A 16,048-nucleotide genomic window follows, 5' to 3' on the forward strand; every position below is an offset into this window, starting at 1 on the left:
CACCCCCGGCGCCCGAGAGCCCCCCGGGACGTGGCCTGACCGGCTCCGGACGGCCCCGAGCGAGGGCGGCCCAACAGCCTTCGCCGCCGGACTGCAGGCCCCGGGGGCCCGCCCTGGGCTGGGGAGGGAGCAGGGGCTCGCAACCGAGGCTGGCCGCGGGGCCGGCGGCTTTCCCGCAAGGCTGCGGCGCACGGGGCTTCCCTGGGGCTGAGCGCGGCTGCCCGGCGCTTTCCTTTCAGCTGTTCCGCAGCGCACCTTGCTAGTCACGCGCGTCGTGGTTTTATCCGGATGCACTGAGAAGTGGCCTTGGCGGGGAAAGCGGGCTGCATGGAAGGCGCCGGTTTTTCAGCAGATGCTGCAAGTTGTACATTGCAAATGCGGGCACCTGGCAGGGGTATGGGGGGCACTGTGTGACTCTCAAAATGCCCGTTTGCCCTGTTCACTTTATCGTTTTGGAGGTATAAAGGGAGTGGGGAAAGCTCTAGGCAGGCGACTGGAAGGAGAAAGATGGAGGCACTTTCTACCTCCTGCAGGGATGTGGCACCAGCCCAAAATTAGCCATGGAAATGCCTTGGCCCTCATGGACAGGCACTGTTACTCTGAGGAAACGCTTCAATAGCAGCATCTTGTGGAAGCAGTAAAGAAATTCACCGAGCTGAGAGCCCTTGACTGCTGCTGGCGGGCAAAGGAGGAGCAAATTCATGCACTCCCAGGTGAAAGTGTAGGATGTGTCAATTGGAAGAACAGTTAGGATCCTAAACTTTCCCACTGTGAGAGCATGCCCTGTTAACAAAAAGACACACTTAACCTCAAGTCTCCATTTGGGGTTTGGCACTGCCTTTCTTTGCTTCTTATTCCTGGTATTTGGGAGCCAATTCTACGCCTTTTTGCCTTCATACCCTCCTGCCACAGAAATGCACCCCACCCCAAGAAAAGAAAAAAGAAAAGCTTCTCCAAAATGGAATCCAGCCACTGGGCTAAAAAAAGGTTTGGTACCCGTAATACACGGTGATGGTAAGCCAAGATGCGAAAACAAAACGAACCCTGTCGTATTTTAGTTTTAAGCCATAACTGCCACGAACGAAGTCTCAAGAGGACCCTTTCAGCAGAAGAGAATCCTAAGTAGAAAGACAGCTGTCAAGTGTGTGTCTCCCATGACATCTGTACCAACGTGATTTGGGGCAGAGATGTCTGCCAGGAGGACGACAGCGACATAGGAGCGAAGGAGGTCTACCAGGTATGCTGTGGCAGTGCTTAAATTTAACCCTGGACATGCCAGTAGGGACTGATCTGGGACTCCTCACGGCTGGTTTAATCAGTGGGGCAGCAACCAAGTCCCTCATCGCTGCTACCAGGCCCTTGCTCATGCCAGCCAGGGCCTCTGTGCAGCACCATTCAAATGCCAGCACCGCTGAGGCAGCTGGGATGCACGTGGGCAACCGCAGCAGAGAGGAGACGGGCCAGGGATGGCGAGAAGCCCTGGCAAAGAGCCGTTGGATTTCTCCGGAGCCTGCGGGCGGCGTTATGTGAGGGAGGGGGATGAGGACAGCAACACATCATGGGGAGTGAGCCGGGCTCCCTCCGAAGTGAAAAGGCAGGCAATCCATTCCAATCCTTTACTTGAAAACACAACTTCCATGCAGAGTTGTTCCGATTAACCGCTGTTGTCTGCACTAGCTCCCCCGGCCTTCTCCCAGCCACAGGGGGAGGAAACGCTTTCGCTACAGGATAGTTATTTCAACCAACAATGTGTTCTCACCTGAACATTACAGTAAATGAGTCCTATATAAGAGAACTGCTAACAAAAAAAACTGTACACAACTTTACAAACATATTAACATATAAATAAGAGGAACCTTCCGGCCAGGAAAGCTCCCACAGTAGTCTTTTTTTTGCTTGAGACTAACACTGGAAGGGGAGAGCCAGTCCCTCTCCTCAAGCAACACAGGGTCGGTTTGTCTGTTTTTCCTCGCTGTCAGTGCCTCTGGCGTCAAGTGAGCAGTCTGTGCAAAGCAGGGGCCTCCCCTTGCCCGTTGGGAAGGTGCCCTGGCAGCTAAGGCCCTGGCCAGCCGGTCATCGCTCTGGTCCGAGCTCTTGCTGGAAGACTCGCTTCTTCTCCCGACAGTGCTTCTTGTGGGCCGGCCAATCTTTCTGCTGGCACTGCGAGCCGCAGTACCGTGCGACTTGGCACCGCCCGCAGATGTTAAATTCGCGTAGCTGGAGAGAGGAGCACGGGACAAGAGTCAGTATCCCTTTCGAGGCCCCAGAGAAAACCATCCCCAAAACAAGCCAGCCAGAAGCCCGAAGGTGTCTCAGGGGATGGCCTGAAGGCACACAGAAAGGCAAGCTGGAACAATGCTTGGACAGCCAACTTTCTGGGACCCCAATCTAGGCCAAAGAGCTTTCCATCTTGGGAAAAGATTGCATGTAGAGAAAAAAAAAACAGAGGTTTCCACGTGTCAACAACTGTTTCTTAGATCTTCAGGTCTCATACGTGGGGTTCTCTGCATGTTTTTTTCCTCCTGAAGACTCATTTTGTGGCACTTATCGTAATGACCCAGGAAATAAGCACTCTTGAATTCAGTGGGACTTCTAAAAGGAACAGGGTATCACCACACAGAATCTCAAAGCCTTTGGTCCACCTTCTGGAAGACCTTCCCCCATGCAGTTTGGAAGGCAGCAACTCTACTATGGCGCAAATGCCTCCTGGAAATGCCCTGTTCACCCAGGCCTTCTCCAGCTTGCAATTAACAGCAATTAATCATACGCTGCTCCACCCTAGTAGAATTTGTATGACCTGTATTGCAATTGCAGTTAAAATGTTTTGTAATCCTGCATTCTAAATAGTGGTTTTTAAATACTGCTATGTAAATGGCTTAGAGATTTTATATTCAGTGGCACAGAAGCATTATTAATAAATAAAATCAAACATGTGTAAGATGTGCTGTTTATTTCTTTGTCAGAACTTATCGCAGAGGTGGGTCATGTGCAGCCATTTGGATATTTCAGCCTACCCAGCAGCCCTAAACCAGCATAGCCAACGGTAAATTTTCATGGACCCAGGATCAGGAAGTCTGCAAATTACCCACCCAAGAGTTATGGTTACATCTTCAAAACATGGGAGTTTCCTTCTGAGCCAGGCCGTGGGCCAATCCAACCCAGTACAGTCTGCACTGACAGGCAACCACAGCTCTCCAGGGCTTCAAGCAGGATTCTCTCCTAGCCCTATCTGTAGGGGCTGGGATTCAGACCAAAGACATGCTGCATGCAAAGCAGGGTCTCCATCATTAAGCGACAACCATTCCCATAAAAGTCAAGACTCTAGTCCTCATGGTTCTGAATAACTAGGAAATAAGGAGCAGCATTAGACCAAGTCATATTGTTTATCTAGCTTAATGGCAGCAGCTTTCCAAGGTTTCAGAAGGGGGGCATTCCCAGCCCTACCTGGAATATACTGGAGACAAAACCTGGAGCTTCCTGGATTCAGAGCAGGGACTCCCCTGAGCTAAAGCCCCTCTTCCAGAACTCACAGGCAGATTTGCACCTGGCCCTCTGCAAGAGCATTCAGAATTACCCACAGAACCGAGCGTGGAGGCTGAGGTGAGCCGCTCTGCCCCCCACCCCTCATGCCGAAAAGACAAACAGCAGGCTAAGGAAGTGGAGCATGGCCCTGCAGAAAACCATCACTAGTCCACACCTCGGGGAAGGGGAAGGATGATCCCAAGGCAGCGGCACCACACAGAGGGGGCACCCTACAGACACAGTGAGAGAGGAGGACGATGCTTCGCAGCCACCGACCGGGCCAACGATTTAGACTAGGCGGGGCATGTGCATGCAAAGACTCCGTCAGCTGTGGCTACAGACTTTTTCCTCCCAAGTGCACTGTGGCAAAGCACTGGGAAGGGCGACCTTGCCGCAGCCGGCTCGGAACGGGGTCCGTCTTGCCCAGCACTCGCTCCTGTCTGTGAACGCACCTGCTTCTCAATCATTGTGCACGGAGGGTAGTGACATTCGTAGTAGGTGCACGAGCTCTCCTCTTCCTCCACCACATCCCCGTTGGCGTTATAGTAGCGTGTCACATTCAGCACGGGAAACTGCTCTTCGATGGGGTCAGTAGGAAGCTGCTGAATTGCCAGCCAGTACAAGCTCTGTTCCCTTCAACACCAACAAGAAGCAATGTTAGGACTTATTCAGCAAGCTTATCCGACTCTATGAGAAACGCTGATATTCGACACTTGGCAGGACAGGGGAAAAGTCCTTGCTCGCATCGAGGAGCCGGGACTTCCATCTAAATGGACCTTTCTTCTAAATCCAGGCCAGAGTAAAATGCCACAAGGCAGGATTCCCAGCTGGATTTCCACTGCTGAAGGAAGAGGACCAGACCAAGGTGTCAAAATCCTCAACTTTCCAGAATGGGAATTTGTTCTGCTGTATGCCCACCACCGCTGCATTTTGCTGAGTGGCTCAACCAAACCCAGTGGAGATGGAGCCATGCTCTGCTGAAGAGGGAAGGAGGCCCCAGCCTCTGCAGTCCCCTTGCCTTCCACCGAAACCCCCTTTTCCCACTCTCTCGGGTTGCTCCCCCAACCTGAGAGCCGCCTGTGCAGTTCCTCCACAACAAGAGGGGGCTGTGGAGCAACCATCTGTTTCTCTTGAGGATGGAACTCCAACCTTGGACATCGGATTCTAAAATATCCTACGGCCCTTAGATGTGTCTAAGAGGCAGTCATGTTTGCTCCCAGAAATTTAAATTTCTCTCACACATGCAGACACAGGCACACATATACTCAGCGGGACAATAACTGCTGTACGAAAGTTTCAGTAGCTTTTATTCCTAAGAAAGGCTGCGGTGGCTTAAGTGACCAACATTTCTTTCCAAAGTCTCTTTGGTCACATAACGTAAGGAGCATCTGTCCATACTACTGCTAGAATATATAGGCTTAAAAGCAGAGTGGCTCTTTGCCACTGGACAAAATGCAGAATGCAAATCCCTACCAGCCCCACCTTTTCCCTGCTGCCTCCCAGCTTCCCAGATGCGACTCATACGTTAAGTAATACACTGAAACCCCACCCAAGGGGCAACACGAAGCAGCATGAACTCCCACCCACGTTCACTCATCCATCTGCAGCCCTGCAGTACTGAGTTACCTTTGCTTGCTGGAGATTTCCTCGGCTTTGGGTCTCCAGCCCCATGGAACCAGCCGCAGGTTGTCCAGACGGTTGTCCACTGTCACCGCATTCAGATGCACCACCTGAAACCCTGGAGCGATGCCTCCCCGATGCCTCTCCCTGAAAGAGAGAACGAGCCACTTGCCACTCACAGCGGACAGAGGCGAGGCTGCCTGGCACTCCCAGCTGGTCCTGGTAACCTCGTGTTTAGACTGCAGGCCACACCTGAAGTCAGACTGGAAACTGCTAGGCTCCAGTCAGGATGCTAAGCAGGTCATCTTACTGGGAGCATCGCTTCCTATTGTATAAAGAGCTCTGAAAACAGCTGATTCATCCCATGCCCAATTAAAAGTACTGGTGCTCACTTCTCACAGCTCTGCATGGTTTAGGAACAGAGCTCTTTAAGGCACATCTGTTCCCACAGCAACCTGCCTAGATATTAAGAACTTCTAGTGAGGCCCTTCCTGGGGCAGTCTAGCCCTAACCAGAAATAACCCAGAAAGAGAAGCCAAGGACAACCTGAGTTGTCTAAGGTATAGGTGCTGTTACATGGACCTGGAATTGTGAGTTGTTTTACTAAGCTACAGAGGAGATGGAGAAGAGTGTTAAGCATTACAGCACCATGAAAACATTTCAAATACAGAAAGGACATAGGCAAAGGAGGAGAAAACTAACTAGTTTTGCTTCCTAGTTTACTAGGCAATCCTGCATAAAGGCAATGACCGATGGGCAAATGTTATGTTCAAACTAGGCTATAACACTCTTTAGCTCTCTGAGACTTTAGTTGTGTTGCTTCTGCACAATACCTACCAGAGTAACTCATGTAGCAGGCGTCCAAATCCCCTTCCTCGGTTTTTGTCAAAAGCAAAAGCAAATATTCTAGCACCATTTCCATCCGCGTCTACCTCCATTCGTGCCTAGTCAAAGAAAGGGAGTAGAACTCTTTATGTACTAACTGAAAATATTTGTATGCTCATCTATAATTTCCAAGGCAGCTTCAATCCTAACACAATAAAATCCAATTAAAACTATAATAAAAAGAAATGTAATGGCCACTAAAAGCAAACAGCTTAGCAGCACAAACCCAATGCATAAAGCAACACTCAAATATTAAATGCCTGGACAAATATTGGTGTTAACTTGTCACCTGCAAGGTATGACTGACAGCACCATGTTATCTATGTTTGAGGAGAGTACTCCACAAACTGGAGGCCACCACAGAGAAGTCTCTGCTCCCAGTCACCAATGGTCTGACAAGTCCTACATCTAGTTTTCCCCAGAGACCCATGCTAGGAAGTGCAGGGCATACATTCCATTCTACAAAAATGGCAGTTAAAGGGACTATTCACAGAAAAACTGTGATAGCCAAACTACCCTCAGCAGGTATATAAATATATTTATAATTGAGTATGCTAAGGAGGAAAAGGCTGAAGATCAAGGGCTCAGAGTGTGTAGCAGGGAAGGGGAAGGAGGAAGAATTAGTTAGCAGGAAAGAACACATAAAGTACACCTAAAATCTGGGTTGAAAATGGCTTTGCCAGGTGCCACTGTGAGAAATTGTAATGTGGGCAGGAAAGTCAACTAAGTCCTCATTCCAAGGAGCCTGCTACTGAGATCAACTGCAATAGATGCAGTTCACCCATATCGCTCTCTTGCTCAAGGATGGGGGGTCAGGGCAATATCCATTTAGAGTCAGAACTAAATCAAGGATGCCGATTGCTAACCACTAATCTAATCCAGAAAGGCCAAAGGAAGGCTTTAAAGAATGGGGCATCAATGTGGGAATTAAGCAGATCAGGCTAAGAACACAACAGAGAGCAAACCGGGTTCTTACCTCAAAGGAGTAACTCTCCACAAGCGGAATGTCTTGCTCATCTATCAGTGTGTACTTTGTCTGAAATCGGAAAAATAATGAAAAGTGAAGCATTCTGTACAGAGCATGAGTTACTAATACCTGACAGGGCCCTCTCGGCATTTATTCCACCGTAATGCCAAAATAACCCATAGACGCACCCCAAAACATAGGATACATAGGAAATTCTCGGGCAGTTTCATATGTTTTTGTCTCAACCACAGGTAAGCTGTTTCATAGGAATGAGCCTTGAGAGTTTTCAGATTTCTACCAGCCAAAGAAGCCAACAATGCACGACAACTTTTACTGCTTGAACTGCTTTTCTCCCATGTTCCTAAAAATATAAATGCCTTGCTGGATCGGACCATCTTTGCTTCTAGCATTCTCTTTCCCAGAGCAGCCAACAGTATTTTAAGGACATGTTTCTCTTGCCTTCACTTTCCTAAATTTGGTAGGAAGATGAAAGAAAAACACAACATGGGGTTTCTGTACTGGTTGCCCCTCAGAAAGGCAGCTGCAGCTCAAAAAGAGTTTGTGTCAGAAATCTGTTAGCCTTGCTTCTTTAATTCTTTCAAAGGGAAGGATCCATACTATAGATTAACTGCCGTAACTATCTTTCTTGAATCCAGTTAAGCTGCCTTTTCTTAACCAAAACCTTATACCAAATACAAAAGAATATGTCTTTGCAGTCCACAATTAATCCAAAGCAAGCGTTGCTGTGTGGTCACCACACAGCAAAACCAATAAAGCTGTTCATAAAAAGCTACCTTAGACCAGGTTAGACTATTCTGAAAGCTGCTCTCCAAAGTCTCAGTATGTGAGGAATCTTCCACATCTTTTGCTACCCGGTCCTTTTAATTGGAGATGCCAGAGTGTGAAGCTGAGAGCTACTAAATACAAAAAAAGGTCCAACCACCCTGCTACACACCTTTTGTCCAATGCAAACTCAAACAAATACTAACCTCACATCCACCTGAACTGTGAACAGCACAGACAGCTAAAGATTTTTTCTTAACATAAGAGACCAACCCAATTTAGAACAGCCTTCCCTAATCTTGCAGTGAGGACTTCAACTACCATCAATCACAGCCAGTGACTCAGCTGTGAATGATGGAAACCACCATCCAAAACCTGACAGGTGACGAATCTTGGTCACATAAGTCACAGATTAACATTTCCCTCTTAGACCCAACCAAACGCAGCACTTCCCCTACCTGGTGGCCCTCTAGGTGTAACTCAGACTTTCAGAGGCTGGGGCTGATGGGACTTGGAGTCCAACTACCTGGAAGGCACCAGCCTGAGAATGATGGGAGTTGCTGCACTACACACCTGAAGGGTGGCAGGTCGGAGGAAGCAAATCTAGGGATTCTTGGGGACCTGCCCCACAGAAGAACCCATCAGCTTTTTACACCCACCCCCTGCAGCAGCCCTCCCTCTGGCTGATGGTCCTCCCAGCCCTCCACACTGGCCTGGCCTGGCCTGATGAGAGCTGGAGCACCCCGTGTTTGCATGGGGACAAGCTGAAGAAGAAATGGAAGGCAAGGCAGCCTCACGAGGATGGGGGGAAAGGGAAGGCGGAGGCCCGCCCCCCCCCTTGATTTTCAAAGGCTCCCTTTCAAAATAGGGGCGCGTGGAACTCCACACCGAGGCCAGTGACGTCACAGACGGGCCCCCCTGTGTGACGTCAAGCGCGCGCGCGCGCGGAGGGGGCTGTGGGGGGCGCCAATCCCTCCGGAGGCCTTTCCTCCGCGGCCACGCCAGGCAAAGCGAAGCCGCCTCCCGCCCCCGCCGCCGGGCCCGCACCTTGCCCGCCACTCGGCCGAGCCGCACGATGCCCAGCTTGAAGTCGGTCATGGCCCGCCTCGGCCTTCCTGTCGGGGGGGAGGAGGAGGAGGAGGAGGAAGAAAGAGGAGAGGGGGAGGGGAGGAGGGGACGAGCGCGAGACGGAGCGAGACGCCGATACCACGCGCCGCCGCCGCCGCCGAGGACGCCGCCGCCTCGCGCACACCCGAAGAGACGGGGCGGAGGGGAGGGGGCGGGGCAGCACGCGCCGCCGGCGGCCTCCGAGCCCGCGCGGCCAATCGGGGCGCGAGCCGCGCTCGTGCGTCATCGCCCATCCTCGCCTCAGGAGTCGGCGCGAGAGCGGAGCGCGCCGCCCTCACGCTCGCGACCCGGCACACGTGACCGCGCGGCCGGAGCCGGCGGCGGCGGGTGATGGCGTCAGCGCCGCACTCGCGGGAAGCCTCCGAGGCGGCCCTGTTCTCCTCGCGCCGGCGCCCGAGCGGGCTGAGTCCCGAAAGGGGCGGGGCCAGTACCGAGCCCTTCCGGCTCTTAAAGGCGACGCCGCCTCTCGAGAGCTGCACTCACACGTGCGCGGGTGCGGGCGTGCCGTACGTCCGCTCGCTTGTGTGGAATCTACGTGTGCACGTTCAAACATACCATTGCGTGCTTGCTCTCGCACACAAAAAGCAAGGAAGAGGACCAGCAATAGTACATCCAGTGTACCAATTTTGTACATTTAAAATATATACATTGATTGTTTACACTTCTTAGAGCTTGTGGCTGTGTGTACACAGATGCATACACTCATTTTTTTCCTTTCCCCACAGTCGCATTTTCTATTCTTTTCCTCCCTTTAGTTTATGATGTCCTGGTTTACGCGTATATTGCTTTCATAATTGTGGTTTTATTACTGTATTATTGTAATTGTATATTATGTAAACCATCCTGAGCGCTTGTCGGAAGGTTGGGACATAAATGCTTATAATAAATACATAATACACAAATATCAGTATTTACTTACATGCATTTATACACTTCTGTTATAGAAAGTGCACACGAACACAGTGACAAACTCTTGTGCATGTACAGTTATTTATAAGTCCATTTATATGCTCTCTACTAGAGAAGTCTCAGGGCAGCTTACAATCAAAAGTATAAAGATGTATAACAATAAAAAGACAATACAATTCATAAGCCAATTTTTAAACCTTACAAAACTTACCATCATAGCAAGTAGTGAAATGGAGGGGAAGCTCAATTATTTTAAGGAGTACTAAAAAGGAATGTTTTTGCCTGGCGCCAAAACAAATATGTAGGGCTGGGAGTGTGAATGAGTCATTTTCAGGCTGGATCCTACACATTATGATCATTACCTTCCCATCAGGCCTCTTTCCCTCTTATGGGGAGCCCAAGGTGGTCTACACAATTCCATTGTCTCCCAGCATCCACCCTGCAAGGCAGCTTAGACTGAGTGCAAGTGACTGGTCCAGAGTCACCCTGGGGGCTTCACAGACAAGTGGTTCTCCTTCGTCCTCAAGCCAACATGTTCAGCTGCACTCCCAGTCCAATACTGACTTTAATTCTTACCTTTGACGTTTTGGTATTGCTTATTGTACTTTCATATGAGATGGAAGCAGCAACCTGGATTTCACAAGAGCTGAACGGGGCCTCTCGGAGAGCTTCCATGCACAGCGTCAGCATGAGGCAAAGACAACTGGTTGGCACGGAACACGGCTTGTCGGCTGCTCTGCCTGGATTTTACCCTGAAAGGAAGCCTGGCCATCATGGTCTCCCATATACTAAAGCGGGTGCCCACAAGCCTCACAGAACCCAGAAAGCTTCGGAACAATGGAACCCACTGATGTCACACAACGCTGGCAGCCATTTCTGCAGCTGGGGACAGGGAAGGTGGTCAACATCGGCAATGGAGTCCCAGCAGAAACACATTAAGTTCATGGCTCAGCTGTACCTGGACCGCAGCCAGAAGTGGGGATCCAAAACACCATTCTGCTCCAAGAGGTACGATAATGGTAACAGGAGGAGATTCGAGATGGATGGCCGCCCTGAAAGGGCGCACCCAGCTTCCTGCATCCAGTGCCCATGAAAATACAGCAATCAAGCAAGTCCGTCGGGAGAGCAAGTTCTGGGCTCCACACGATGGATAAGCTGCTTTAAGTTCTGGCTGCAGACACGGCACACTGTGCCTCGAAGCTGTGGCCATGTGTCCTCTTCTTATGAGGAAAGCCCTTTGACCTGAAGGTCTTTGTGCTTTGTTTCCAGGGGTCTGCAAAGCAGAGAAAAGAGCGCCCCTCCACTCTTCCCCGAGATCTACTCCGGGAGACAGAGCAGTAAGTGGGCCCAAGTAACACCCGTTTCCCCCCTGCTCCATTGTCTCCGGAGTGGCCAATGAGGAATACAGATGGCGTGGCAAGGTGGAAGTCTTGCTCACATAGGTGTGTGATTGTTGCGCAAGCATAGCAATCCCAGTGGATTTTGAGGCAATGCTGCCGTCCTCCAGAGAGGAGCCTTCCAGGCTCTGATCGGGCACTTGTTGGGAGTGCAGAGGCAAGATTTCTCTGTGGTTGCTCCTCTTTTTCAGCCCATTGATAACTTAATTCAGAATTACATTTATGCTCTGTCCTTTCTCCTCTGGCGAGGAATCCAAACGAGTTGATCTCATCCTCCTTGTTTCATCCACACAAGCTGGGCTAGATGGAGAGTGAGGAATTGGCCCAGGGTCACCCAGCGAGCTTCATGGATCGTGCCTGAGAGGGGATTAGAATCCAGGTTTCCCCAGGGTGGCACCCTAAGCATTATGCAACACGGGTTGTAGATAAAGCACTTGCTGACAGTCGGGACCCCGAGGGTGTGGAATGGGCTTCCACAGGAGGTGGTTGAGGCCCCATCGGTGCGGGTGTTCAAGGATAGGCCGGACATCCACATGGTGGGCATGTCGTGAGCGGAGCCGGCTGGTGCCAGAAGTCAGACTAGATGGCCTGGGAGGCCCTTTCTGACTCGCTGTTTTTCTAAACAGTACACGGAACCCACCGAGGAGGAGGAAAGAGGGAGAAGTATCCTGATGTTATTAATGTGCCTTAACACATTAACACCCTAACAGCCCAGGCGCAGCTTTTGCCCTGCTAGTTGGCAGAGTGCCAGGTCCTCCCATCATCCCCTGCTCCTGCACCTTTAACAGCTCTCGTTCTCTTCTTCACGCTGCTGTTAAAGGCATCAGAGCCAGCCAGTCCCTCTGCAGGAGAGGCCATTGGAAGCCCACTCGCCTGGATCCCCTCCCAGGTCTCTGGCTCAGTGATCTTGTAAGACCCCCAGTGGTCCATTGCTAAATCAGTGGAGTGTGTTATTTTTGCTTGCTTTAGGATCTCAAGCAAAACCTGAAGGCCGGCTGCAGCTGACGGTGAACATAGACAGCCCTGGGCCAGCAGCTTATGGTCCCCCTAACTTGACCTGCAGAGAAACTGGTGCACCCTCCTACACCTTTGGGTGGAAGACGCCCCCTAGAGGTAGGGGCAGGGCCAGCCCTCCTGTCTGAAATGCCAGGCTGGGGCACTCTCCAAGGAGACCTCAGCAGCCCCCTGGACACTGCTTGAGATGCCACCTGCTCTTCTGGGGAGGATGACGAGCAAGTCCAGACATGAGCACCACAGTGGTGAGGAGGTCATCTTGCTAGTGGAGAGTTACTGCTGGGGGCATCTTGCCAAAGGGCTCCTGAAATCAGGCACCAGCACTCGATCCTTTCGGAAGTCTCAAGGCAGTCCCCACCACTCTGCAATCGCTTCGCCTCGCTGCCTGAACTCTGAGGTGAACCTTGGAGGCACTGCTTGTGTGCCAGCATGTCAAAGCTAATACGCAGGCAGACCTGGGAGACAGGGTCTTCTCCATGTTGGCCCCTGCTGGTGGAACCACCTAGTCTGTGCTTATCCCCCCATCCCCAATTACAGGCCTTCACATGAGCTCTGAAGTTGTGTTTAGCTTGGTCTACATCCAAGCTAAGCTTTATGGTAATCCATTCTGGCAGTTCTGGAGGGTTGCAGTCCAGGGGCTGAAGGGGAAGAGGAGGAGTCCCAAAAGACTTGCATATTGTAGCTCAAACCTTGTCCTGCTTGTAAAAGTGCACCAAAACAGGAAAACAGAAATTGAGCAGTGATTGCAGTAATACTTTGGAGAGTCCCAGGTGGCCAAATTCAGTCACGCAGTCTGAGCAACCCCCTCCTGCTTTCCTGGGTGCCTGTGTGCATTGAGTCATACCTGGTTCTAATAATTCATTTTGATTTTAGTCTTGTTTTACAGGGTTTATCTTTGCTTTATTGTATATTTTTTATGCAGCCTTGGTTTTTCCCCAAGAGGTAGTGTTTAAATCACGAAATGAGTGGTCCCTCTGATTTTTCTAGATGGCGGAGGGTGTCGCGCCTGGCAGAAATCCTGGTTTCTCAGCAAGAACCCATTCATCAGGAAAGTGGATTTTGCCCATGAAACGAATGTATGTGCGGAGCGGAGCCCCCTTCGGACCAGAGGAAGGTGTGGGTGGAGGGCTGTGCTAGGCACATTACAGAAGAGCAGAACATTTTCCTTGTGATCCCGTGGCTGCCGAGTCTGCTTACTTAAGAGTTGCTCAAACCGTGGTCCAGGGACCATCACTGGTCCAGTGGCCCACTTTGAGACGGGTCTCAGGGCCACAACCCACCTAATTCCTCCAAGAGGAAGAAAGACAACTGTGGATAGCTTTGAAGTGCATTTTCACATGACGACCTCCATAATGGGCCCCAAAGGGCCGTACAACTCCCCCCCACCCCCCCCGTCAGCAGCTCTGTGGTCCCAAAACAGGAGGGGCTAAAATACTAAAAGCCCTTTAGCTCAAAACTGATAGGCAGCAATGAAGGGTTTGGAAGAGGCCTTTCAACCGTATTTCATTCAGAATGCGGCACAGAAACTGGGAAACCACCATGGGAATGCTAGTCTGGGGGAAATGGGAGTTCCAGGGAAAGGAACATTGTCCTCTGGGAAACCCGGAAAGGGTTCAGAGGCCAAGACAGCTAGAGCTGGTACTTTGGACCACAGGTTCTGCAGCACTGTAATTCCATCCAAGTTCTCACCTCCTTTATAGACTTGCCCAGTTGCAAGTGGTCGATTTTTTCATAAACCCTTTAAAAGCTTGAACATTACATCTTATTATGCCTTTACATTACATGCCTAAAATACTCTTAAAACAGGACAATTCATTACAACTAATAATGAAAAAGTGTGGTTTTTATGGTGGCTTTCTTAATGGACCAGAGTTTTAGCATTTGGCTGTCACAGAAATGTAGTAACTGGAAAATGTTTTATTTTCGGTCACCCTTCCTTCAAGGAGCCCAGAATAGTGTACATAATTCATGTTCCCATTTTATGCTAACTACCATGCAAGTGACTGACATGAAGACACAAATTCTGTGGCTGAGCAGAGATTTGAACTTGAGCCTTTCTTGGTGTACTTTAATCTTTTTAAATGCTTGGCACCTTGCTTCTCAGTCCAAAGGTTCCAGGAGCTTGCACGAAGTGCAACACACAAGGAAAAGGGGATACGGAGGGAAGAGGCAAAATTGAGTCTTTTGGCAGAGCTGCTGGTGGAACGGCCCCACTGTCACCTCTTTTCCGTGGCTCTCTCCGCACAGGACAGCTCTGTTTCAGCTCTTGCACCTGTTCTTTGCAGTGGCCGTCTCCTTTCCACTACGGCCAGCCTCTAGGATCCCAACTCGTCAACAGGCCCAACAGCCCAAATTTCACCATCGGCCACAAGGGCGAGTTCTCTTTCGTCAACAAAGGTGAGCAAGCACCAAAGGCCGGCTCCCCTTCCAGGGAAACCACTGCAGCCAGGGGACCAAGGTGGCGGTTTAGCAACTCTTGCCACTCTTGGTTTCACAAGGCGGAAGCCTTCATGAGGGTGGGGTCCTCCTCCAGTTTCCCCATCCCCTCCCTCTGGGCCCAATCCTTGCCTCCTCCAGGAAGGAAAAGACATGAGCAAAGGTTGCTGCCTGTTCTCACCTGACTGCTGGCTTGCCAAATCAAGGACACCATTTTAGGATGCCAGCCTCCCGACAACAAACAGACTCCATGCTGTTTCCCTCGATCTCTGGTCCTGGAGACACTGACTGTTTCAACTCTTGCCCCCTTCCCTTTTCACTAGAGACTCTGAATGATCCGGCACCCAATAAATATGACACGGAGCGTGCCTACAAGTACGTGCTACAGAAATCGCCCTCCTACATCATCAGCCCCGTACCACTCAAAGGGCACAGGTGGGCCCACAAAGGTGAGGAAGGCTGGAGACCATAACGGTGGTGACGAGGCCACCATTTCTACAGGTGTCCCGCAAGCTGCTCTCCTTGAGGCACCTTCCCTGCCCCACGACTCCGGGGGCATCCAGGTTAAGAGGCAGGGCTTGTGGAGGGAAGCCAAGCGCCAGGCGGCCAAGTGGGGAACATCCATGGGTACATTAACAGCCCTCAGAGGTAGGGAAAGCACTCGGAGGCCCATGAGTTACTCACCCCTGCAGTAAAGCTGATCCGGGCGAACTCGAAAGCCCCGATGGCTTTAGAAGCAAAGCTAAAGGGGCTCGCATGGGTCAGGCCGAGGAACCAAGTCCAGCCCTCCTGGGATTCCCCTGGAAGGCTCCATCCCCTCCCACCCACAGCAACTCTGGGCAAGTGGAAGCCGTAGGCCAGAGAACCTGTCGGCCAGCCAGCTTAGGCAAGCTTCCAGGAGCTATTTTTTGTTTTGGTAGTTTGAGGGTCACTCCAGAGCCCCCAGCCAGCGTGTTTTGCACATGGATGCCCGGCCAGCCCAGCCCTGAGCCTCACGTGCTGCCCTCACCCCTGCAGGGGGCACTCCCGGTCCAGGGACTTACAATGTGGCGCGGGCACACAACGCCCGCCTGCCCAGCTCCCCCAGCTTCTACATCCAAGGCGTGAGGCGGCCCAAGAAGCACGAGACGGGGCCGTTTTCGACCGTGTGACGCACAGCAGCGCAGCGCAACACAGCGCACCTGCTCAGTGGAACGTTCCCGAAGCAGACCTTGTAACAAATGTGCAAAATGAACTGTTTTAAAAAAAGAGAGCACTTCCCCTCCTGCTCTTTAAGTCGTCTAGACATCAGCACGGCCCCGGCAACTCCAAATGTATAAAAAGAACCAAGTATCAGAACCTCTGCAGGAAGAAGGAATGCTCAAGCAGAACCTTCTGGCTGGGTGGA

At 51.2% G+C, this 16,048-nt stretch overlaps 2 protein-coding genes across 2 annotated transcripts; one reads left to right on the plus strand and one right to left on the minus strand.

Annotated features, from left to right (window-relative positions):
- Positions 1-1,602: 1,602 nt before the first annotated feature.
- Positions 1,603-8,956, minus strand: ZMYND19 (zinc finger MYND-type containing 19). The gene is made up of 6 exons (XM_044453191.1): positions 8,825-8,956; positions 7,004-7,063; positions 5,980-6,086; positions 5,149-5,289; positions 3,975-4,155; positions 1,603-2,217 (listed from the first exon to the last, which is right to left on the minus strand). The coding sequence occupies exons 1-6, from the start codon at positions 8,873-8,875 to the stop codon at positions 2,074-2,076; spliced, it is 684 nt and encodes a 227-aa protein (XP_044309126.1). The 5' UTR covers positions 8,876-8,956; the 3' UTR covers positions 1,603-2,073.
- A 1,771-nt stretch (positions 8,957-10,727) lies between these two features.
- On the plus strand, positions 10,728-15,812 carry STPG3 (sperm-tail PG-rich repeat containing 3). The gene is made up of 7 exons (XM_044453063.1): positions 10,728-10,822; positions 11,084-11,151; positions 12,181-12,324; positions 13,213-13,301; positions 14,511-14,622; positions 14,985-15,110; positions 15,679-15,812. The coding sequence occupies exons 1-7, from the start codon at positions 10,728-10,730 to the stop codon at positions 15,810-15,812; spliced, it is 768 nt and encodes a 255-aa protein (XP_044308998.1).
- Positions 15,813-16,048: the final 236 nt, after the last annotated feature.

This window comes from Varanus komodoensis, unplaced genomic scaffold (genome assembly GCF_004798865.1).
Source record: "Varanus komodoensis strain SLA01 unplaced genomic scaffold, ASM479886v1 scaffold77, whole genome shotgun sequence".
Lineage (NCBI taxonomy): Eukaryota > Metazoa > Chordata > Lepidosauria > Squamata > Varanidae > Varanus > Varanus komodoensis.